Raw genomic sequence first — 21,239 nt, forward strand, 5'->3', positions numbered from 1 at the left:
GTGCTATGGTGGAGTATAGTCATGTGTTGATGTCATGGAGTTCCGAGGACTGGGACGAGGGAAATGAGGGATGCACCCTCGAGATCCATTTTGCACTTTCTTTCCATGCTCTTGTATACTATGTAGAGCATTACAGGGAATGGAGTCATCAAAATACAAAAACAAAAATGGAAAGTCACTCAATTTCCATCGCACAACAGGAATAGCCATTACCCGAATTCAATATCGGACGATAATTTTCGTTTCCGTTTCCGGTAATGGAGAACCATGGTATGCGTTTCCGTTAACGTTACCATCTCCAATTTCTGTAATACACCGTTTCTGTTTCAGTTACCATTACCCTTCCCTGTATTTCTGCACCTATGATAACCATTAGTGATACACATTATGATGCCTAGGTTATTGTTTACACACTTAGGACTATACTTTCCCGTATTGTTGACATCCAGTTAGTTGGAATGCGCAACACCAAATTACGACAAGTAATGAGTAAAGCATTTTCACTTTGAATTGGTCACAAATGTGAAAACACAACACTGGCACGACTAAGTGCTAAGGGCATTCGAAGCACAACATGTTAGAAAATTAAAGCAATGGTGGAAAGAGCCTATCGTATATCAGAGACTCCGTAGCCAGTACTTACTCCACACTAGCATCATCATAATCAGTCACAGCTCCGGTGTCCTGGTCATCAGATTCTTCATCAGATCCTTTAGGTTCCACAACGTCGCTCTCATAGCCTTCTTTCTGTTTCTCAACCACCTCAATGTGGTCCAGCTCGGCCAAGTACTCATCGCCATACTGGTTCCCATCCTAAGACACACACACACACACACACACAACGTACATAGTTCTTAAATGACTCATTTACAATCATCATCTGATTGACTGATAAGTAGAGCCTGAAGTTTTAGGGTTTAACCCGATTCTTCCCCGAATCGGCACTCCGAATTTAAGGTTGTCTCTTTAGGGTGAAATTTTTATTTTTACCCGGCAAATTGCCCTCATTGCGACGTCTGTGGGAATGCACACAAAATTGTTTGGCAGCAAATGCAGTTACATCACCGTTTGTACCAAACCAGTACCAATAGTCTGAGTAACGAAGCCTGATTTCTCAGAGAATTTAGCATACTGGAAATTTTTTCACCCGAATTCACATGGATTTAGAGCACATGTTTATTTACCCGGTTTCTACCCTCTGAATTTAGAAAAAAAATTTCCCGAAAAATTCAGACTCTGATAGCAGAAACCATGTGTGTTGTAGAGACAAAAAAAAAAAAAAAAACAGGAAGAGAAGAAACAAAGACATGAGTCGAGGCACTCTTGAGTGCCAAACTGTTCCGACATAGAAGAGCTCAAGGTCGTCCTTCACCTATTCTTCCTTCAAGTGTTCCTATCGGGAACACTTGAAGCAGGTCACAGAGCATAAAAAAATCGCCGCGTGAAGCACAATCAAGAACGAATCGCGATTTTTTGTGGGTGTGTGGGGAAAGGATTTCTATGTAATGTTTAAAAAATCGAGGCATGTTTTTGGTGGGGTTTTTGGGTCAGAAGCGTGCTAAATCTGCCAATTTTATGAAACCGCTTCTGTGTTCAAGGCAATATGGATGGGGCGCCCTGATGTAATCATGGTGATTTTGGTACCAACAGAACGAGCTTTTAACTAGTAATACAACGGTGTGTCTTACATGTCTGCGCGATAAGTGGACTACGCGTCAGAAGGCTTTAAAGTGCAGCCATTTTAACGCTCTCACCCAAGTTTGGCATTTTTCTAAATAGCGGCTATTTGCGCCAAACCAGTAAGAAGCCGTCAATCTATTGTCCGCCTGCCAGAGGATACGCAGAAAAAAACTAACTGCCATGCGGCACACCGCTGACGCTTGGGAAGCGCTCAAAGTAGACCGAAATGACCAGGTGCGGATACACCACATTTCTTTCTCCTCTCCCTCGAGAACGGTTATAACGTGGAAGTTTCTTTTATGGTCTTTTTTCATCATTTGCGATGTGGTAACACATATTTTTTTTATGGTGAGATCAGTGATGTCGAGGTTCCATGCTTGGCTGATTTTCGGCGGAATCACCCAACAGAGAGCACAAAAATGCAATTCGTACCTCATTTGCACCTTGCTCATTGAGCAGCTGACCAGCGTATACACACACGAAGCTGCCTTGTGGAATATCGTCCAGGCAGCGTATTCCCCAGCCACGCCTCTCGGTCATGAAGACCTGCAGTCTAGTCCGCAGCCCGTTTTGCACCACACGGTTGAGACAACCCTTGGAGCACTTGCAGTTAACGTTACATTCGTAGACTCCCGTGATGAGGGGCTCGGGAAGGCGACGATGCTTGTAGCCTGCTTCCGGGTTGCGTCCCGATGGCAGGGCTTCAGTGGCAGACACAGTCAGCTGTTGGCAAGCACACTTATCTCTGTCCTGTGGGATGGAACGATGGGGATGTTAATTTCCCCCCCGAGGGAAGGGTATTGCGGTTTCCTTGTAAATTCCTACAGGATCCAGGACCCCACTCTAATTCGCAGAGTCACTTCCTGACTCAAAGTTTGCTCTTTTTGTCCTCCATGCCTTAGCGTTAATAACAGTTTCAATTCATGAATGGGGAGGAGGGGAACTATGGCATTCACGTAGCTTGCTAGTACATTTTCCCTCTTTATAGTGGGAGGGATATTAGTGAACAGCACAATATCATCAATCCAGTACATCACTTGCTGATGGTGCAGGTGTGCTAACTACTGCACGAAACGAAAACAACACAACTGCTACACCTATGTCCCAAGCACAGCCATAGGTTACCACTACCGACCCTGGAGCCGTACTCTGCATTATGTTAGTGAACTGGCAACACTTAAAGGGACTGTCGCATTGGTCGCGTTCGATTCTGAAACTACAGTGCCATTTTACTCCTCGTTCATCGCTGACGATGACACCGAAAATCCGACGCGGATTAGTGGAGTTGTTCCTGCGCAATCCCATGTAATGCATGACAAGAGCAGATGATGGACGTCGAGAGCATTCCGGACTTCCCTCTCTGCAAACATCACTTGGACAAGGCCAATCAGGGAGCAGCACAGAGACCTTGGTGTCAGACTGCCGGGCGAGAGTGATGGATGGCGTCCGCAGGTCACAGAGAGGTCAGAGATTGGCTCGTGGAATGCTGTTTCTGGTTAGCGTCGTATGTGTTCGTACAGCCAGCAGCATAACAACGCGTTCCACGGAACGTGGTCATGTCAGCAACCACACTGGCAAGCGAAAGCCGGCGTATTTACCGAGGTCTTTTCACTATGTTGTGGTGCGAACGCGAAGCAGACGACCTCGGACATCCTGCGCCGCACTCCCTTTCGTGTGCCCGGCTTACGTCATTCTGGCTTGGCTGCAGAGGGAGTGCGAATCTTTAAAACTCGTTAATGTAATAAGTAAGCTGTTTTCAGAAGAGAAACTTGGGCAAGTAGACTGTGAAACCATGCCGAACATTACCGTATCGATCTCATACACGCCTTTCCGGATGCGATAGTCCCTTTAAGTGCAATATGTACTGTAATTTCACGCGTATTAGCCGCGGCTTAAGAGAGATTTTTTTTTTCTCACGGGCGCTCTGCAGCTTATCCACCAGTGCGGCTTATTTTTCCCTGGTATTTTCCCCGTACACTGGTTTTAATGAAAAGGCCAACAGTATCCCTGGAACTGCACCGCCCTGCCGATGCACGAACAGTGCGTAATACGAGCGCGTCCACGTACGAGTAGATTGATCTTCCTGGTGCCTTTTCCGAAGCAACTTTAACGAAAGTGGTGACAGTGATTCATGTCTTCTCAAAGGCCACTGACCCGTCGTCCATGAAAAACACGCGACAAGGGCACAATCTGGTCTTGGTAGAACACTAGAACTGACCTCCTTTGTTGTACAGCATGCCGACCCCGGAATATGAGCCACAGGGTTTATGGCCTTCTCTACGGTCCCCTTTGTCGCACAAATCAGTCGCGTCGTATTGCCCGCAGCTAATCCGCGAGTGCGGCTTATCTGCCAAAAAATTTTCAAAACGTTCCTAAAAACGGGTCCTGCGGCTTATACGCGTGAAATTACGGTAATGGGGAAGCAACGAGATCCTTTTTAAAAGACAAAGCCCACCTGGCAGTCATCCTCGCAGTCACATCCACATAGGAATTCAGAGTCAAGGTTGAGCACGACGTTCTTCCCTGGGTAACGCGATGCTGAGTACTCTACGTAAGGCGGGTACGTGTTGTCCAAGCTATTGACACACGACACAGGCACTAATTCTTTTCCGTAAGTGAGGTCCTTGATGGAGGTCAACACAGTTTGAGGTACAAATTGGCAGAACACATTCACACTGCTGTCGAAGCAGAACAAGTCCACAGTCAACTTTGACTTTGTAGCCCTGAGGTAACGGAGCAGCTCTGCGTAGCCGCGCACTCGGCGTCCACATGGTGCAGTGTAGGATACCAGGCGCCTGCTCTTTTTACTTGGTTTGATCGTACATCTAGTATGAAAGGGAACATTGTGAGTACAGAGGAGACATTTTCAACGTGTTGTGAGAGCAGAAATTAAATACACGTGCTACACAACGGGCAGTCTGGTACCAAGGATCTAGTCATGTAGTACACTTATGGTCCGTAACTGATAAGCATAACTATCATCTAACAACGTTACAAGCAATTTTGAACATGGAATCCGATCTCATGCCCTATGGTAGGCAGGTGCTCTGTTCGAAGCACGACCTACTAGATTATAACGACCATGTCATAATCGGCAACCCCTATGAGGAGCCCGTCCGCACAATCCGCTAGGGGGCGCTACTCATCGGCACGCGAGATCTGCATCACGATTGGACGATGGAAATTTGAATTCTGAACGCGCAGAAGCGTACATACGATTACCCTCAGTCGACAGCAATAGCTCCTATGGAAACGCGTAGAATGATGATGGTGATCAACCTCGGAATGAAACATCTTCCGTGGAATATCCGCCGCTTGTACAGGAATACTAAGGTAAGCTGAAGTACAAAGTATTGTAGAAGTTGAGGAAGCAATAACTGGGACGATGAGCAGCGCCACCGCTAGCTTCCATGTGCGGTGCTGGGAAGGGATGCCATGACATGGTCGTTATAATCTAGCAGGTCGTGGTTTGAAGTGCCACTAGATAACGTGTCTTCAGAATCAAACCAAAGTTATACATTGTAATCTACGTGTCTGACATTTTATTCTCCCATTTTTGAGAAGCACAACATCACCATGTGCGCAATCTGCCACCCATCTGGCCACATTGGGTCTCACCTTCAGGTTCCCCGCAACAGCTACTTCCTGTCACCCAACTTGGGCTGGAGAGACAGGAAGGTGCCTGCTATTGCTAGGAGATACGCGCTAGAGCACATGATGATGTCACCTACTCTCCGTTACTGCATTTCTATTTATATTTTGCACACTGAGACTTGAGAGAGGCTTATTTATAATACGAAACAAAATTAATACTTTGTTTTAGTCTGGAGTGGCACTTTGTACAACAATTTACCACCCAAGCTGCCAAACAGTACAGAACGGTTCTCACCTCCGCCAGCCGTACTTGCACGGTATTACCAGGAGGTTAATTCCAAGATGCTTATCTGGATCATCATCGACCGTGATGCACTTCGACGAGCAATTGTGAGCCACGAAAGTCTTCTCGTCAGCCTCGTTATAGTTGGGCAGCTTCAGTATCTCCCTCGTCCCAGCTTGAGAAAGCGGTGTCCCCACCACCGTGGAACCCACCTCTCCATCTTTTCTCTCTTGCGTCGTGGACTTTCTTGCAAAGTTCTTCTGCCCATTCTTCTTGCCTTCATCTTTTCGATCGTCAATCGACCTTGTGTACTCTACAACTGGTCGATGTTGCCGATGCATTGCCGGCATCAAATTGTGCCGCCTTACTCTCCCGCCTTGCGATGGTGCAGCATGGTGCAACGCGGCAAAGAGCGGCGCAAAACGTGTCGACCCACGATAGATCCATTCTGTCCTCTCGTCTGCTTCAAACGCCATCTTAACGAGACTCGCGTCAACGGCAATCACCCGTGCTGCCCACCACCTCCCCTTCCATTCTGTCTTCACAGTCTGTCCCTTCTGCATCCGAAGCATTGGGCGTTCCGGATACTGCTCCAGATAACCACGGACAAAGTCCTGCACATCCTCATGCATGTCTTCCCATACTCCGCCTTTCGATGTTCCACACATCAAATAGACCTTGTCAAACGCAACGTACTGGGCGTAGCCATCATCAAAGAATATCAGGTACCGGTACCGGTTGAGCGGTTTGGGAGGCTCTGCAATGATGCCTGCGTACAGCGACTGTCGTGGGGACCATGACTCATCCGAGTAAGTGGCTACGATTCGGGACCCCACCGGGAGAATCACAGACGGGGGATCCACATAAGACATCTGCCGTGCTGAGAAGCTGTTGCCGGCCAAAGACTTGCGGCTATCAAACTTCACCTTGTACAAGGTCTCCCTGTCTGGGCTCGAGGGCGGTATGACCTGGGCAATACGCGCCTTGTAGAAGACACCCAATGGGAAGCTACGGGTGGCGTACACCTTAGACGATACATCCAGCTCCCTGCAAGAATTTGAAGCACTTTGATTACTGTATAGCCTTAGAGGGGGTTGAGAAGCCATGTGTTTATGAACTGTTTCTAATGTTGTAGAGCTCATGTATTCAAGACACAAAAAGTCGCACTTGTCTCCGTTACACACTGTTTTTGTAAAAGTATTTACGGAACATAGGCCCAAGTTTTCGAATGACCGGTAGACACAACGTGAAACTAAATGGAGAATTTTCCTGGACGGTTGCCATGGGAACAGTAACACATCACAAAGAGGGGCGCGTGTCATTTTTTCTACTAGAATTCATTTTATTTTTGTAAGGGTTGCGGCAGAGCGATGGAGGATCTCTCGCAGTGCCATATTTTTGTGTGCGACGACTGGACACTGGATATTCAGGCACAAAAAAAAGATAGTTTTAGTCGTTTCTAAAGACAAAAATATTAACTGAAGGACTAAAACATTATCGCCACACCTCTTCCCTGTCTTCGGCTCTATGGATATAGAATGAGTTCAGACAAATGGCAATGATCAGCCCTAAACATCAGGAGTACAGTGACAACTTCCGAACACGAGATCGGCATGGGGTTTTGCTTGGCATGTTCGGGAGACAAAACTCTGCATCTTCAACATGATTCCTCCAAAAGTGAGAGAATCCTTTCATAGCCCCGTTAGTGTAAACTGAACTCACTTCCGTACGACAGGACCCTCAGGTGGCAGGTTGGGAACCTTGTGTGTGAACTTTCCCACAGGGACTATCTCATCTGGCTGTGTGCTCTTGGCTTGTCCAGATTGCACTGGGGCTTTCTTTTGCTAGAATTACAGAAATTGCAGTTGAGAACACCCCTTGGCAATATGTGTGCAGCGTAATGAACATTATCTCTCTCTCAGGTATACCATTTGCAAGTGTAAGTTGAATATGATTCTGTGCTTACCGCTGTCCGCTGTACCTGCTGCATAGCATCGAGCTTTCTGTAAGCATCTGCAAAATCAAAAGTTCACCTCTATTGGTCCATGTACTGTCAAAGAATGTCCAGAAACTGCAGCTGGATCCATATCTCGTATTGGACACGGTAAAACTTATCAGAAAATATGTAGAGACCATTAAATATCCACACACCATTTGACTGGAATGTGCTGGTATGCACAGTGTTCATCAAACGTGAGCCCTCTCGGACAAACACATCCATGAAATGGATCTCCGGCAAGTTCAGAGCCTCCGCTTGCCTTCTACTGCAATGTAAAACAGCACAGATTTGTCTAACGTCTCTTTCCCAGAGGTATCCGAGATGTCATACCTCCTCTTTGCCTTTAGTTTTGCCAGGTCCCGTTCCATTTTGTCAAACGTTATGTCGATCTCGATGAACTGCTCTAAAAGTAATAACGCGCATGTCAAAATGTCAGCGCTGGTGCGGAAAATGACCAAATGTAACGTCACACAGAACAAATCCAAAGTCAGATGCCTACTCTCCAGTTCGTTGATGTAACCCAGACGCTCTGCGAACTTCTGCAGTTTCTGCTGCCACATCTTTTCCAGGTCCATGTTCTTGATGACCTCATCCACAACCTTGAACATGTCACAGTCACTGCTCAACACATCATCTAAATCCATCTTGAGCCGCTTGGCTTCTGGGGGTCCCTCAGCCTCCTTCTCAACACCTTCAGTGGAGTTGACGAACGTCATCTCGGCCTTGGCTTTCTTCAAGCTACAACGAATAAAGCAGGTAAGAAAAAAATGCACTACAATTCTCACCAAAACTTCTGGCAAGACAGAACGCCAAACTGTAGAAGAGCAACTCAGTAACACAGCAATTGCCTTTGCATTTTAGAGATGCAAAATAACACAATAGTTTACATAGCTTATGGCATCCAGTTTGGCGCACCCAGGTTATGGGTTGTAATAATATGGATTATATACATATATATTATATTATGGATAATATAGTTATATAATATAATAATATGGGTTATAAAGCCCCGAGTTACCCCGATTATTACCATAGCACAATTACCTGTTACCAGATTTGTCCCCAATCACGCAGTTTAGCTGCTAAAGTGGTGACACTGGTTGCTAGGCGACCCAGCCGTTGGCGCTACAAGCGCCACATTTATCGCGAACTTATCAGAACCGCGTCAGCTACAAGCGATATCGCCGGAGTTGCTTCAGTTTTCACCGCCACGTCACGTGACTCCCTACTAGCGAAGCCTACTTTTACATTCCGTTTATCACGCTCCAATTCCATTGTTGAAGGCGCCTGCTGATCGTAAACTTCGTTGCCTCACAACAGGTTAATTGAAATAACACGTATGGACAGTTTAGATTTCAGTAACCAGAGCTGGACGCGTGCAATTCCCTCCAGTCCGCCTCAGCTCGAGAAAGTTCACCCAGTGCGCCTGCGCAGATGATAAAAGTTCAGGGACATTGACGCCGGCGCCTGGCGTAACTACCCGATCAGAGGGCTCGGAGGGGGAAAGGAATGGCAAAAACGGCTCTCTCCCTTTCCTCCTTTCGTCGTCTCCATATTTCTACTAATGGCGAACAGTGTGTGTCGGACATAATCTTCACCAACGTTCTTGCGTCTCGACTGACTCACCCTGCACACTAACTTTTCAGTCTGATCATTTCGTTCTACAATCGCTCTATAATACGCCACTCGCTCGAACGTCGCCCACCTGCGCACTGCTGACGATGGTCCAATAAGGCCGAAACAGCTGTCCAGTATTGGTGTGGTGACGTTTGAGACTTATAAACACATGTTCTACGTGCAGTCAAAGTGCTTGTGCTACTTTTCTTCCCCTAGCTACCCGTAATAGTACCCCCCCCCCTTTATCTACCCCTGGGCACATTCCTCCAAACGGAACCGCAACTGGCGAAAGGATGTTCAGCCCAACTCAAATTAAGTTATTATATACTGACGCGAATTACACGACCACTTAGTCGGCGTTACTCAGCCAGAAAATCACCGAACATTAGAGAGCGCTAGTATAGTCCATTGATAACGTGGCTTCCGAAGTATCCTATCTGCCGCGCCGAACCAAAAGATAAGATTCTGAATAACTGAAATATGGCAGTCGTCGAAAAAGCCAGACAGCGGCCGGCAATTCAACCACGCATCTCTCGACTGCCGGTTCGAGTCCCGTCGCTGCCTGGCCTTTCCGACGTACGACTGCCATAGTTCAATGAGGCTGGTACACATGACGTCACGCGCAGCCGTTGAGCCACGTGACTCGGGGGAAAAACTTGAGCATACGTCACAGGCGTTATACTGCGGGCCGAATGAGGCAGCAGCGTGTGTTTTTACAGTATCCCCTCGCAATAGAGTTCCCCGAGAACTACGTCATTGTGACGTGATCTACCTACTGGTGGGCAAAAACAAACACACGTGATCAGGGCCGGCGATAGGGGTAGGCGAGTAAAGCGACCGCCTTAGGCCCCGCGCACGAAGCCCTCAACCAGGGATTACTTTTTTTTAAATAACAAGTATGCACTTAATCGCACGCAAATGAAAGAATAATATGTTATGTGCCTTTTCGTCATGTGATGAGAAAAAGGCCCACTTTTAAGAAAAATCCGTCAACCCTGCAAGCTATACCGAGGATTTCGCACCTTTCTCTCCTGCTGCCATTTCCCGTACTGCTAAGATCTCCCACTGCGAAAATCTTAGCTTTTCATTACTGCTGGTGTGAAACAGGCCCCGCACAGCCGGCACCGACTCTGCACGTGATTATATACGCCAGCACACGCGAATAGTTCTACGTGCGACCGACGCCAACCACTGTGACGCTTCAGTCGCTGCAATGTTTACATAACACGGGGAGGTCTATTGCACGCACACCGCAACAACTAGCGGCATGCCCTCCTACTGTGACTATGTTTCCTTGAGTCACGTGACCAAACGTTACGACACTGCACAAGTCTCTTTGTGTCAAAAGTCTTGTTTAAGCCTCAGATCGATTACTTCCAAATCACACACGCTGTTCCGGCATATACGATAACTTCACGGTGACGTTATCAACGATTGAGTTTTGGTGCATCGTACGCTATCGCCTTTGCGTACGTAAGGAATAATTTGGTGCTTCTGCGCACGCGCAAAGCAAACAGAGCTTCGCGCAGTGCGCGCAATGTCACGTCAGAACCAAAGCCTATCGCAGACGTCGCACGAATACCTAAATTGGTTGCTGGCGAACTTTCTCGCGAGTTCCGCATTTGCTGCCGCGAATACACTGGCTTCTTGGGGGCGCTGGTTGAGCCTCTATGTGGACTCGACGTTCTTCTTCCCGCTTCCATCGCTGCTCTGTTGCATCGCATATGTAATTCACGTGCTCGTGCAGCTGGGTCTTGACGACTCGGACGTTTCCCAGCTAGTATGCATCTTGATCGCCAACTGCAACTAAATTTTCCTGTCGCCGCATCTTCCATACTGCACTACTTTCGCTCACAATCCAGGCGACGTCTGTGCTCGCGCTACTGGCCGAGTGGCTTCGGATTGTGCGAGGTTTACCTATTCATGGCACCCCATGCCTCCGTCTCCCTGTCAAGAAACCTTTCATATACCGTTTGGTAGTCACACGATTCAGCCCGCAGCGCCACCTTTTATGCTTCATCGCCCTGCCGAACTACGAACACAAGCTTGCTGCAGAGAGTGCCACTGAGAGCTTTCGCTATAAAAACTATTTTGAGAGGTGATCTGTGGGAACTTTGTATGGGGAGGAAGATTTGATTTCCCTTTCGCAAATGCACTACCGATGGTACAACTTGGAGGGTTGAGCCACATTGTCAGATCTCGTGAATGAACTGAGTGTCTAAACTATGTAAGTAGCGATACACGTGGAGTAACGTAGCGCGGAAGTGCAGCCCAGCATATCTGTCTGGGGAGTTTGATAGAAAAAAAAAAAAAAAGTGGGTATAGATTGAGGAAATCGTCATTGAGGGTTTTTCCCAATGCCGTTATCAGCCGAGATTCCCCATTCGACAAAGCAGGAAGCATTCGAACGCACTGCATACAGTCCAGCAGTGAGAACTACTGCTCGTAAGATCAATAAGGAATATGTATTCTCGATCTAGCCACCCATCGCTATATTAAATTCCAACGTCACTTCCCGTAACGGGACACGCAGGCTATGCTGCTCGGGATAAAGAGATGTAGGGCTCTGTGTCAAAAATACCCTACAGCAAATGGCGTAGGCCCCCCCCCCCCCCGAAACCGTACCTTCGGCAGTGCATTCGGAAGACGGAAAACGAGGTTGGAATCCTCCTCCGCCTCCACTTAAAGTTCCCACAGTACCCCTTACGAAGTATTTTTCGGGCCATCAAGACCGCGACGTCACAAATGGGACAAAAAAATAGTTTCCCGCGTGTCAGTAAAAGCATTGGAACTATCGTGGAAGAAGGCAAAACGACTAAATCACTAACACGACGAAAATAAACCCCTACCGACTATACATACGCGTAGTCGGGGGCGGAGAGAGAAACCAGATTGAGGAAGCAGCGCGCCATGTTTAAACCGTCAAGGCTACCGCGCTGCCTCGCTTCAGAGATCCAATACGTCATCCGGGCAATGCACTTCCCTATAAAAAAAAAAAAAACGACCAACTCACCTAAGAGAAAAGCCACCGCCGCCAGCAACAAGATTCGAAGAGAAAAGTCCCGCCAAACGGACTACATTCTCTTGCGGTCACGGGCAGAGCCGTATTATTGAGCCGGCAGTGAAAAACAGATGATAAAAGGACACGCGGAGTGATACCTCCGCTCGGCGAGACAGAAGCGGCGCGCACTTCCCTTATCTCGTCCTCATAACTACGTTAACACTGGATTAAAGCGCACTGATGTAAGATACCGTGAAGTTCGCCGAATTCACCAACAATGCCAACGGTAACGGATAGGCGTTGCTAAAAATAGTGCCAGCAACGACCGCCTTCAAAACCGGTTCCCGCGCGAGAGATACCAGCAGCCATGCTCACCGGTCGAATGTTAACAACCCTTCCGGTCACGAAATACTGGATAAATTCGTCTCGAGCAGTGTTTACCGGACCAACTGCGTCACAGGCGCTGTAGTCCAACCCACGGTGGTCCAACCGTCCAACCCCTGCGAAGGCGATTGAGCTAAATCGCGCCCCGGTTACATTCCTTCCTGTTCTCTTAGTTTTTCACAGTGAAGCCTAACTTGTATAAGTTTTCGGAGTGATCTATCGTGTTGGAAATGTCAGTGTTGTCGTAAACTGAAAATCGGTTCGAGTCCTCCCCGCGGGCTCGACAAGATGGCTAGCCACTCCGGGCGCGACTAAACGATCACGCGCGAATGCAACCTGCTCGCGCTCGTTTACCAGCCTCCCCGGAAGCTGGTTGCGCCGTAGCTGCACAGCGGACAAATTGCGCGTGTTGTTCCCCAGCTAATACTTACTTGTATTCTAACATGTTACATGCCGTCTTGGTATCAGTGGGCCAAATCGGGAGCCCTTACCGGGCTGCCATTTCCATTAAATGAATTTCGTGCGGGGTGGTTCCAAGTAGCGTGTAGAGTTAATGGAAACTTCAGAACGTATGATTGATTCATTGACTTTTGATGCGCTTAGTCCTGGTGAAATTTATATTCTGTTGCGTTATACTGTATTAAATATGTGCGACCAGATTTGTTTCCACACGCGTTGCAAAGCAATTGACTAAGTTAAAGTTAGTTCGTGTTCCAATACATAACCCATAATTCCTTGTAAATCACTACCCAATAACTCAAATGGTAGCACTATCAATAAGAGTATTCGTTATTCTGTAGGGCAGGGATTTTCCCAGCAGCGCCGGAAAGGCCAGTAGATAGGGGTGCCCTACCCCTTTGCAGAACTCGAACACCCCTTGCCCCGAGGTGAAAAACCTGCGCCAGTCCCTAGCGTAGGTCACACACATTCACGTGCCTAGTCTGCTATCTGTAGCTAACTGTTAGCTATACACGTCATCAGACACCGGAAGTTATCAACTATTCGCTCCAAGTAGCCGACGTATATATATAAAAAAGCATCTGTGCACGTCAAATACTTATTCGTTGGAAGGATGTCGCTGTCCCTCTCGGCTTTCTGCCACAAAACTGCTGTTTCACCGGCGCCGGATCCATGGAACAGAGTATAATCGATGAACAAAATAGAAGTATGAAAATATACTCCTAAAGCCGGGAGATGAACACATCATGTAAAATACTTTACTACTTTAAATAGAAGTGTGCAACTGAGCTGGTGTCGATTCGATATGGGGTAACGTCCATCTGCTTGTGCAGATAACGAACGACTGCCAATTTCGCCATTTCAATCTCCTTGTGATATCCGGATCGTTCTCTGTGTTTCTTTCCTTTTTTTTTTTTCAGTTTACCTTCCTCGGAATCAAGTAGGTGTTGCGCCTCTATCAAAGTAGTAGAAGTTACGCATGTTACGGAAGAAGCTAACGAAAAACAAGGACAAGGAGTTACCTATCCTTTCTTCTTCAGCGTGTTTTTGCCGCAAACGACCAATAGTTAGTTTACACTGCAGTATACATAAGTATAGCTAAATTATGTAACTTAAGTATGCATAAGTAATATAGGTAGAACTTATGTAACTTAGGTATACATAAGTATAACTTATAGTATACTAATATAACTATAGCTTACACTCATATAGGTATTAACTTATATAGTGACTGCAGATTACACCAACAGCGCAGAAAGCTGGTACTATGGCACTGGTACTTGTGTTCCAATATATATAGGACGTCTTCTTCCCCTTCTCGAGAGATACACAACATTCGTACATGCCCTCTAGTCGCAATAAGCGCTTGTACACTTTCACTGAGTACTACATGACGTGGGCAACACAAAAGTAATTTACTGAAGTTACTCTCGATTGCTGATTCGCAAACAAAACACAAGCAAACGAGTTGCTTTGGACACCAAATCGCCCAAAACATTTCGAAGTACAAAAATCCCTTTCCCACAAACGATCGCGTAGTGACTCACCGGCAGTGACGTTCCCGAGCTTTTCAGCAGACGCTTGGAATGCTGCTTTCGAAGCTCATTCGCTACCACGTGGCCTTCGGCGCACCGCTAGCAGCTCAACTGATGGCGCCTCCTCTCCCGCGGCGCAATGACGTAATAGGGCGCACTGATACAACCGATCTGGCCCCACTGAGCACGGCAGTAAATAGTGCTCGGCGCTACGCGCGATACTGGATGTTGGACACGCGTTAACGTCTCGTTATTGCACGGGTTTTCTGTGCCATATCCTGTTGACTTCGACGCGGAAGAAAATAAAACCGGTAACTAGTGAGAGTAACGGGTGGCTAGATCAACGCCACCTAGAAACAGAAGGCCTGCTCATTGCCTCCTCTCCCTCCTTCGTTACGTGGACATTAAGTCAGTGTAGGTCTGCCACTGTGATTCATCGTCCTGCGAATTCAAGAACCCGCAAATGACTGCAGCTCACCTGGAACCTGCAGACCTAAATATTTCGACAAAAAGTGCAAAACGCTTTCCAGAAAACCAGTTTTGAGAAACAATGAGACCTTTCTAGCGCTTTATTTCCAAGTTTTCCCATTTAGTATGCGGGGACGTTCAATCACAACTCGCAGACGACAGTAGTTCTTCTCCATTAGTCACGACCGCTGAAAGCACGTTCGTGATTGGCTGCCGCCGTTGAAAACACGGTCCGTATTTGCTGACTCACGTGCTGATTACGTCACGTCGACGAATAAGCAGGCTTTATCTAGGCGCAGAGAGAGCGTCCGCCATATTTGTTCAAAGTCCTATATCCTCTTATTTATCCAGACCCCCGTACACCCCCCTAATGTTTGGCAACACCCCCGTAACTTTTTTACCTGGTGGTATTTCAGCTTTAGGCACATGGCGGTAATGATACATTAAACTGTTACGACGTAACTGTAATAATGACCCCCCCCCCCCCCGGAAGGGACCCAGGTAAAACATCTGGTCCTGTCCCTACGACATGTCCTGTGTACTTATTGATCGTCGGCATGGAACGGAACTGCGTCACCGTACTTCCGGAGTGTTCCACTGGGTGAAGTACAACCCATCCGTTTTCGTCTCAAAGGCTACACGGTGTGTGCGCATTATCTGTACACGGACAGTGCCGCATCCAGACGGGGGAGTCAACTCCCCACTCTACCCGCGTAACTCTGGTAGTGAATTTGGGAGACGGAAACGAGGGTGAAAACCTCCTCCTCGTATTGGACTACTAACTACTCCCCATTGTACACGGACGAATAAAAAGGGTCTAGCATTAATAAAGGGATACTAAAGAGGTTGGTGTGAAGACACGAACAAACACAATTACGCGCTATTTCGTGTTGCGCGCCGACTGCGAGGTGTGTGAACCGGGGTGTTTCACGTCCAAATGACGTCAGAATGACAAACTATCGCATCTGCCAACGAAGATCACGTATGGATTTGTAACGAGAATTGTTCCACTTGAAATCGTATTTTTGTCAGGAACAGCGATGTAGATGATATAGCGCAAGAGATCGATTTCACAATCGCACAACTGCGCTATTATAACAGTCCCAACTGTGCTCCAGCTCCTTGTGCGCACGCATCTGCAGTCTGAACTGTACTGGCCCGCTCGCAGTTAGGCTAGAAGCCGCTACCCGCTACCGCTACTAACAGAATATGCGTCTCGTTGAGGTGTATCCCTACGCGTCGCAGCCAAGTCGGAGCTCCCCTCGTACGGCGTTTACTAAATAGGGCAAAGAAATGCGGGAAAGGGGACGTTCCCAGCAATATATTTCCTTCGACAATTGGGTGCGCAGGAGGTGACGTATACCCTTGAAGTTTTTCGCCGATTCATAGGAAGGAAAGAGGAACCTCCGAGTTTGAACTTTTCTTCGCATTTTAATTACCAAGGACACAACGGATTAACCCAGCTCCTTTTCCCTTTTGCGCTACTGTCATGGTGGTGGGATCTTACACACCGTAAAGATAAATTTTGGCATTTTAGAGTCCGTTTTAAGGGAGTGTAGGAGAGAACGTCCCTGAAATACACTGTTCGAATCCCCGATTCCATGCTAGGTACCCACCCCCAGACCAATCCACAAGTAATAAAAGAAGAAAGAAAAGACCCTCGCGACTGCAGACAAAACAGAACGACCAACGTCTCGGACGCCAGCTGAGTTTACTTTACGGACGACAAATTTCTACAGAATCGAAGAAGACAATTTCAAAAAGATGCGCGCGACACCAAGCGCGCAGCGCAAAGCAGCATGGGAGTTTGAGGGACACTTCCCTGTCGTCTGCTTCGATTATGGTTTACCCCGGTTGACACTGCTGCTGCGCACACTGGGAACGTTATTGTTCTTCCTCTACCTCCGCCTCTGACCGTCTGAAATGCTCCAAGGCGCTCGAAGTTCCCATGAGCCCCTGCCTGCCATAGATGGCGATTGCTTCTCTAAAAAGGTATATTCGGGTGGGCCAGAAGGTGCAGCTTCCCAAAGCTGAGGTTCCCCCCGAATTTCGGAAAATATGATCGCAGAAAATCGTTCAATGCGCAGTGTATGTAGGTCAAGATAAATACGCGTCCCTCTACGTTTCTCCTTTCCCCGTTTGTAACGCTGTCCCCCCCCCCTCAAACACGTTGGTAGACAGACTGAAACCTAAACAAATCGGAAGGGGGGGGGGGCAGGGTTCCATGAATGAGCACTTGTTCGTTGCCTCCTATGGAAAGAACCGTCACAATGTAAGACATGTCACAATTTCTCCAGATTTTATTTTTCTTTGCTTATTACTTTTTCTTTCCCCCCTTTTTTTACCCATTTCAAGAATGTACGGCCTTTTGCAAAACCGATAGTCTTTTCTCAGCTTCTGTACGTTAGAATGCAGGCTAAACACGAGTGCTGCCATTGTTTATTTTTTCTCAAACCCCAGCAGTGTAATATTTCTTCCAGCGGTCTTCTTTACCATGTTCGCTCACCTGAGATCTCTCAACGGTTTTTGTCTCCGGTAACGCTCCTACTGTACATCGCTTTCTTTTGTATTTTCTTTTTCGCGCCCTCAGTCCTCTCTAATAAGAATTTATATTTCCTCCTCACCACCTTCTTTGTCCCCTTTCTCTGATGTACATTAGTATAAATATCTCTCAAGTGTTCAATGTATCGCACCTGATGAAGGACGGACTCCGTCCGAAAGCTTGTTTTTCAGTAAAATAAGTGTTTCAATCTCTTTAAATACAACAAGTACAACGTAAAACGACGAAAAACCTGAGACAAGGAGCAAAAAGAAACACACACAACTTTTTTTTCCTCCTTGTCTCAGGGTCTTCGTCGTTTTACAATGTATCAGCTCGTCTGCACCCTTGGAAACAAACGCGCTTGGCAGGTGGGGTCCTTGCTTTTTGCGCTCAGCGCCACTTGCGGGAAAACACTTGGACTCAGTCCCTGTAGCCATATGCAGTGTCTGTAGCATCCAGTTGCTTTTCGGTCCGTAATTTCTGTTCGCGTGCTGTGCAATTACATGTTCGAGCACAATGACGACTTTGTCATCTTTTGCGGCTTCGGAAAGGTGCAAGGCATTCCACAGTTTTTTTCGTGGCAGCAACGTTTCAAAAGGGGGGAATCTTTTGGTATCCGGGTTTACGGAATATGCGTGCCGCAAACCAGCAGGCACTCGAATGTCTCCATCCAGGTGAGCTAAGCATAAGATCTTTTCTGCTGCATTCGGGTTGCTGACGACGCAGTTAGGGACGGTGTCAACGTTGCTAGTCAACTTGTACTACATTTTTCTCTTGCTAGCTTGCATGGAGGTAAGAAACTAAGGAGATGCCCTAAGCGCCACTCCGAATGCAAGCGGGCGTGCTGTGACCCGCGCATGGCATTGTGGTTAGTTGCCCACGCACGTGACCCATAAACGTCACTGCCATACGTCATAAAACATGGCGTCCTCCATGCCCGCGGCGTATCTTACCTGAATAGAGAGACGAGCCCCGGCCGAATAACTTGCTTACGCTTTCATAACATGTTTGGCGTTGGAAGTTATCATTGCCGTTGAAACACAAAATAGACAAGCTCTGTGTGGAAGAAAATGAATCACTAAATCGCTAGAAGATGTACGCACGTCATCGTGACATTGCTTGGGTTTTCTTCTGTTTTGCTGAACTTTTGCTGTGCAGCAAATGTTGAAACATCACACAGCCTTCAAAGTATTGTGCAAAAGGACTCCTTGAAGGTAAGAGGATTGCTGAAGATGAGGTTTGCTAAACTTCCAAGCCTCCGCGCAGATCGCCACAACAACGAAACATGTGGGGATCACGTGACCGGGCAACTAGGTGGGCGTGGTATTGCCAGAAGAGACCGCTAGAGGAGTCCCACGACCCTCCGTGCCACTCCGTGCTTATAGGGCTGTTGCACTGAAGTTTGCACAGCGCCATTTCGGGCCCAAACGGCCGCGGATCCCAACAGTAAGGAGTTCCATCAGCGGGTTTTGCATGGTGTGTCAAACGGTACGGTGCCAAGGAAGCCACAAAACCTGTAGGAAATCAACAGAAAAAGCGGTGCTTCTTGAAAAGCGCGAACAACTCGAAACCGTGTACTTCAAAGTGCCGCGTCGTCTGCTAAACTGGGGAGTGTTGCATGATTTGGGGCGCTGATGTTGCTGCTCACTCGCGCCACCTGGCCCAGAGCAACAGGCCCATAGCCCTCTCCTTAGTTTCTTACCTCCATGCTAGCTTGGACACGAAAGGAAATTTGCTTCCGCCTCATGCATCTGTAAAGGCGGCGCTGTTGCAAGCACAGTTGTTACAGTGCAAGCATGCCGCTGCAGTTGCACTGTAGACCCAGTCACAATGGATCAAATCAAACAAAATACTTGTTGACCATAAAAGTAGATTGCAAGCGAGCTGGAAACGGTGACATTTTTTGAGATGGGAGGACGACAATAATACGGAACGCGAAACTAACAGGACAAGTCTCATAAGTCCTCAGTAAACTGCTGTTTGCTGGTCATGAGACTTGGGGCCCTATCCTCGCCAAAACTAATCGACCTCGATTATTTTACTTCACAAGCAGTAGGGCGGGGCTGCCACGAAATACTCCGCCCTTAGATCCCGCCCGTTTCAATGGAAATTTATACCTAGTTTTCCTTCGCAGCCTCTCGGACCGTGACCCTACGTCATTTTGACGTAACACATGACGTAAAAGATTAGTTTCAAAGCTTAAAGAGGGTCGATTACTTTAAGCGGCGACGGGTTTCGTGATGAGTCCGCATGTGCATTTCCATTTATAGTGTTATATAGAGTCTGTATGTGCTCGTCACAACAAAAAATTCATATCTTTCTGGCCGCGTACCCACATGCGGAGAATATGTGCGGGAACGCGGCGCGGTAAACTCTTGCCGCTGTGCGTGAAAAGCCACCTCCGCTTTCCGCTTCTTGGCGATCGCCCAGTGCACGATTTTTAGCGGCATCCGCACATGCTCGACCAATCAGGAAGTAAACGGAAGTTGCGTGGTTCTTGTTTTCTTCCGGCCTCCCGCACGGAGAGCATTGACGGCGTCGTTGACTGGAAGGTATGTCGCAGTGATGTTCACGTTTTTCAGCCGGCGAATTTATGACGAAAATAATATTGCCATTGCTGCCTACATTATAGAGCGTTGCGTTAAAATTACTTTTTGGGGCGACACTGGATTAAAATTTGGGAGTGCAGGTAAGTAAAGTGTAAGATATTGACTGTCATAGTGTCAGAAAGTTGAAAGCTAAACGCTGTTCACAAGAAAAGAATGCGCTATCGCCACAGCGAGTGAACACAAAGCCTGCGTTTGTTGCGCCTGTGGTGTTGATTTCGCAAAAGCTCAGATGTAAGAAAGGAAACGTTCACTACAGTCAGTAGCTTGACTTCGCTGTCGTTCGCCATCTTGTCATGCTTTCTAGTCGCGGGCAGAGGCATGCATTCGCGTCCGCTTGCGGCAGGCGGTTGCGCACATCTCAACCGCATGTGGGTACGCGGCACAGTTCCTCTGCGCGGACCGCCGCCTCGTATGTGTGAGAGTGGCGCGCTTTTCGAAGCGTCGTCAGAGCCGTCGTACATCAATGTTCTTGCAACATAGCGGTGTGCACACAAAAACTCATCGATCAAAGTTCACTGTTTGTTGAGTAAAACTATCAACGCTCATTTGCGGTACCGTTACCACCCCCACAGCTCACCAGCAAAAGCAGCATATTGAAATGCGGCTTATCATTTCGCATATCGAGCACACGAACACACAGAAAAATATCTAAAAAAGCTCATAAATAGAGCACAAGATTTAAAGCACGAACCGATTTCTCATAAACACGTTTATGGTTCACGCCACACTGTCAGTTCGATCCTTTGCGGTTTTATCGTTTTGTCGCCTGCCATCAGCGCCATCTCACGGCCACATACCGCAATTATAAATGCCAAGCAAACAGCAAAAAAGGAAATTACGAGCGTGCTTTTTCGCGCATTTTCCACGAAATTCAGTTTTACGCCGGTAGAGTTTTCCGTTTCCGACACCAAAGGACCGAAGCAACAAGGCAGGGCGGGCTGATCAGGGCCAGTTCTCACTTGGCGACGTCCGACGCGACTTCGTGAACGGACGGCGGAAGTAAAGGCGCATTTCCGCCGTCCCGTCAGAGCGCACGATTTTCATGTTCCCACCACAGTGGCATTCCGT

General features: G+C 47.6%; 1 protein-coding gene and 1 long non-coding RNA gene across 11 annotated transcripts in view; one reads left to right on the forward strand and one right to left on the reverse strand.

Moving 5' to 3' along the window:
• LOC135394132 (histone-lysine N-methyltransferase SETDB1-like) overlaps positions 1-21,239 on the reverse strand; it is an 85,864-nt gene that overhangs the window by 7,983 nt on the left and 56,642 nt on the right. For 6 of the 10 annotated variants that reach the window (XM_064624658.1, XM_064624663.1, XM_064624664.1 and 3 more), the window contains 9 exons: positions 8,056-8,294; positions 7,887-7,959; positions 7,709-7,821; positions 7,524-7,570; positions 7,280-7,401; positions 5,570-6,604; positions 4,136-4,505; positions 2,113-2,430; positions 644-813 (listed from right to left, as the gene is read on the reverse strand). In XM_064624658.1, the coding sequence (XP_064480728.1) occupies positions 644-813; positions 2,113-2,430; positions 4,136-4,505; positions 5,570-6,604; positions 7,280-7,401; positions 7,524-7,570; positions 7,709-7,821; positions 7,887-7,959; positions 8,056-8,294 (2,487 nt within the window). Of the gene's footprint in view, positions 1-643; positions 814-2,112; positions 2,431-4,135; positions 4,506-5,569; positions 6,605-7,279; positions 7,402-7,523; positions 7,571-7,708; positions 7,822-7,886; positions 7,960-8,055; positions 8,295-8,600; positions 8,908-12,035; positions 12,101-12,186; positions 12,447-14,564; positions 14,666-21,239 lie in introns of those variants that run through there. The other 4 variants (XM_064624666.1, XM_064624667.1, XM_064624662.1 and 1 more) reach the window with 4 other exon arrangements.
• Positions 8,132-21,239, forward strand: part of LOC135394135 (uncharacterized) — a 37,871-nt gene continuing 24,763 nt past the window's right edge. The window contains exon 1 of the long non-coding RNA XR_010422773.1: positions 8,132-8,312. This is a non-coding gene — a long non-coding RNA (uncharacterized LOC135394135). The remainder of the gene's footprint in view (positions 8,313-21,239) is intronic.

This window comes from Ornithodoros turicata, chromosome 5 (assembly GCF_037126465.1).
Source record: "Ornithodoros turicata isolate Travis chromosome 5, ASM3712646v1, whole genome shotgun sequence".
Classification (NCBI taxonomy): domain Eukaryota; kingdom Metazoa; phylum Arthropoda; class Arachnida; order Ixodida; family Argasidae; genus Ornithodoros; species Ornithodoros turicata.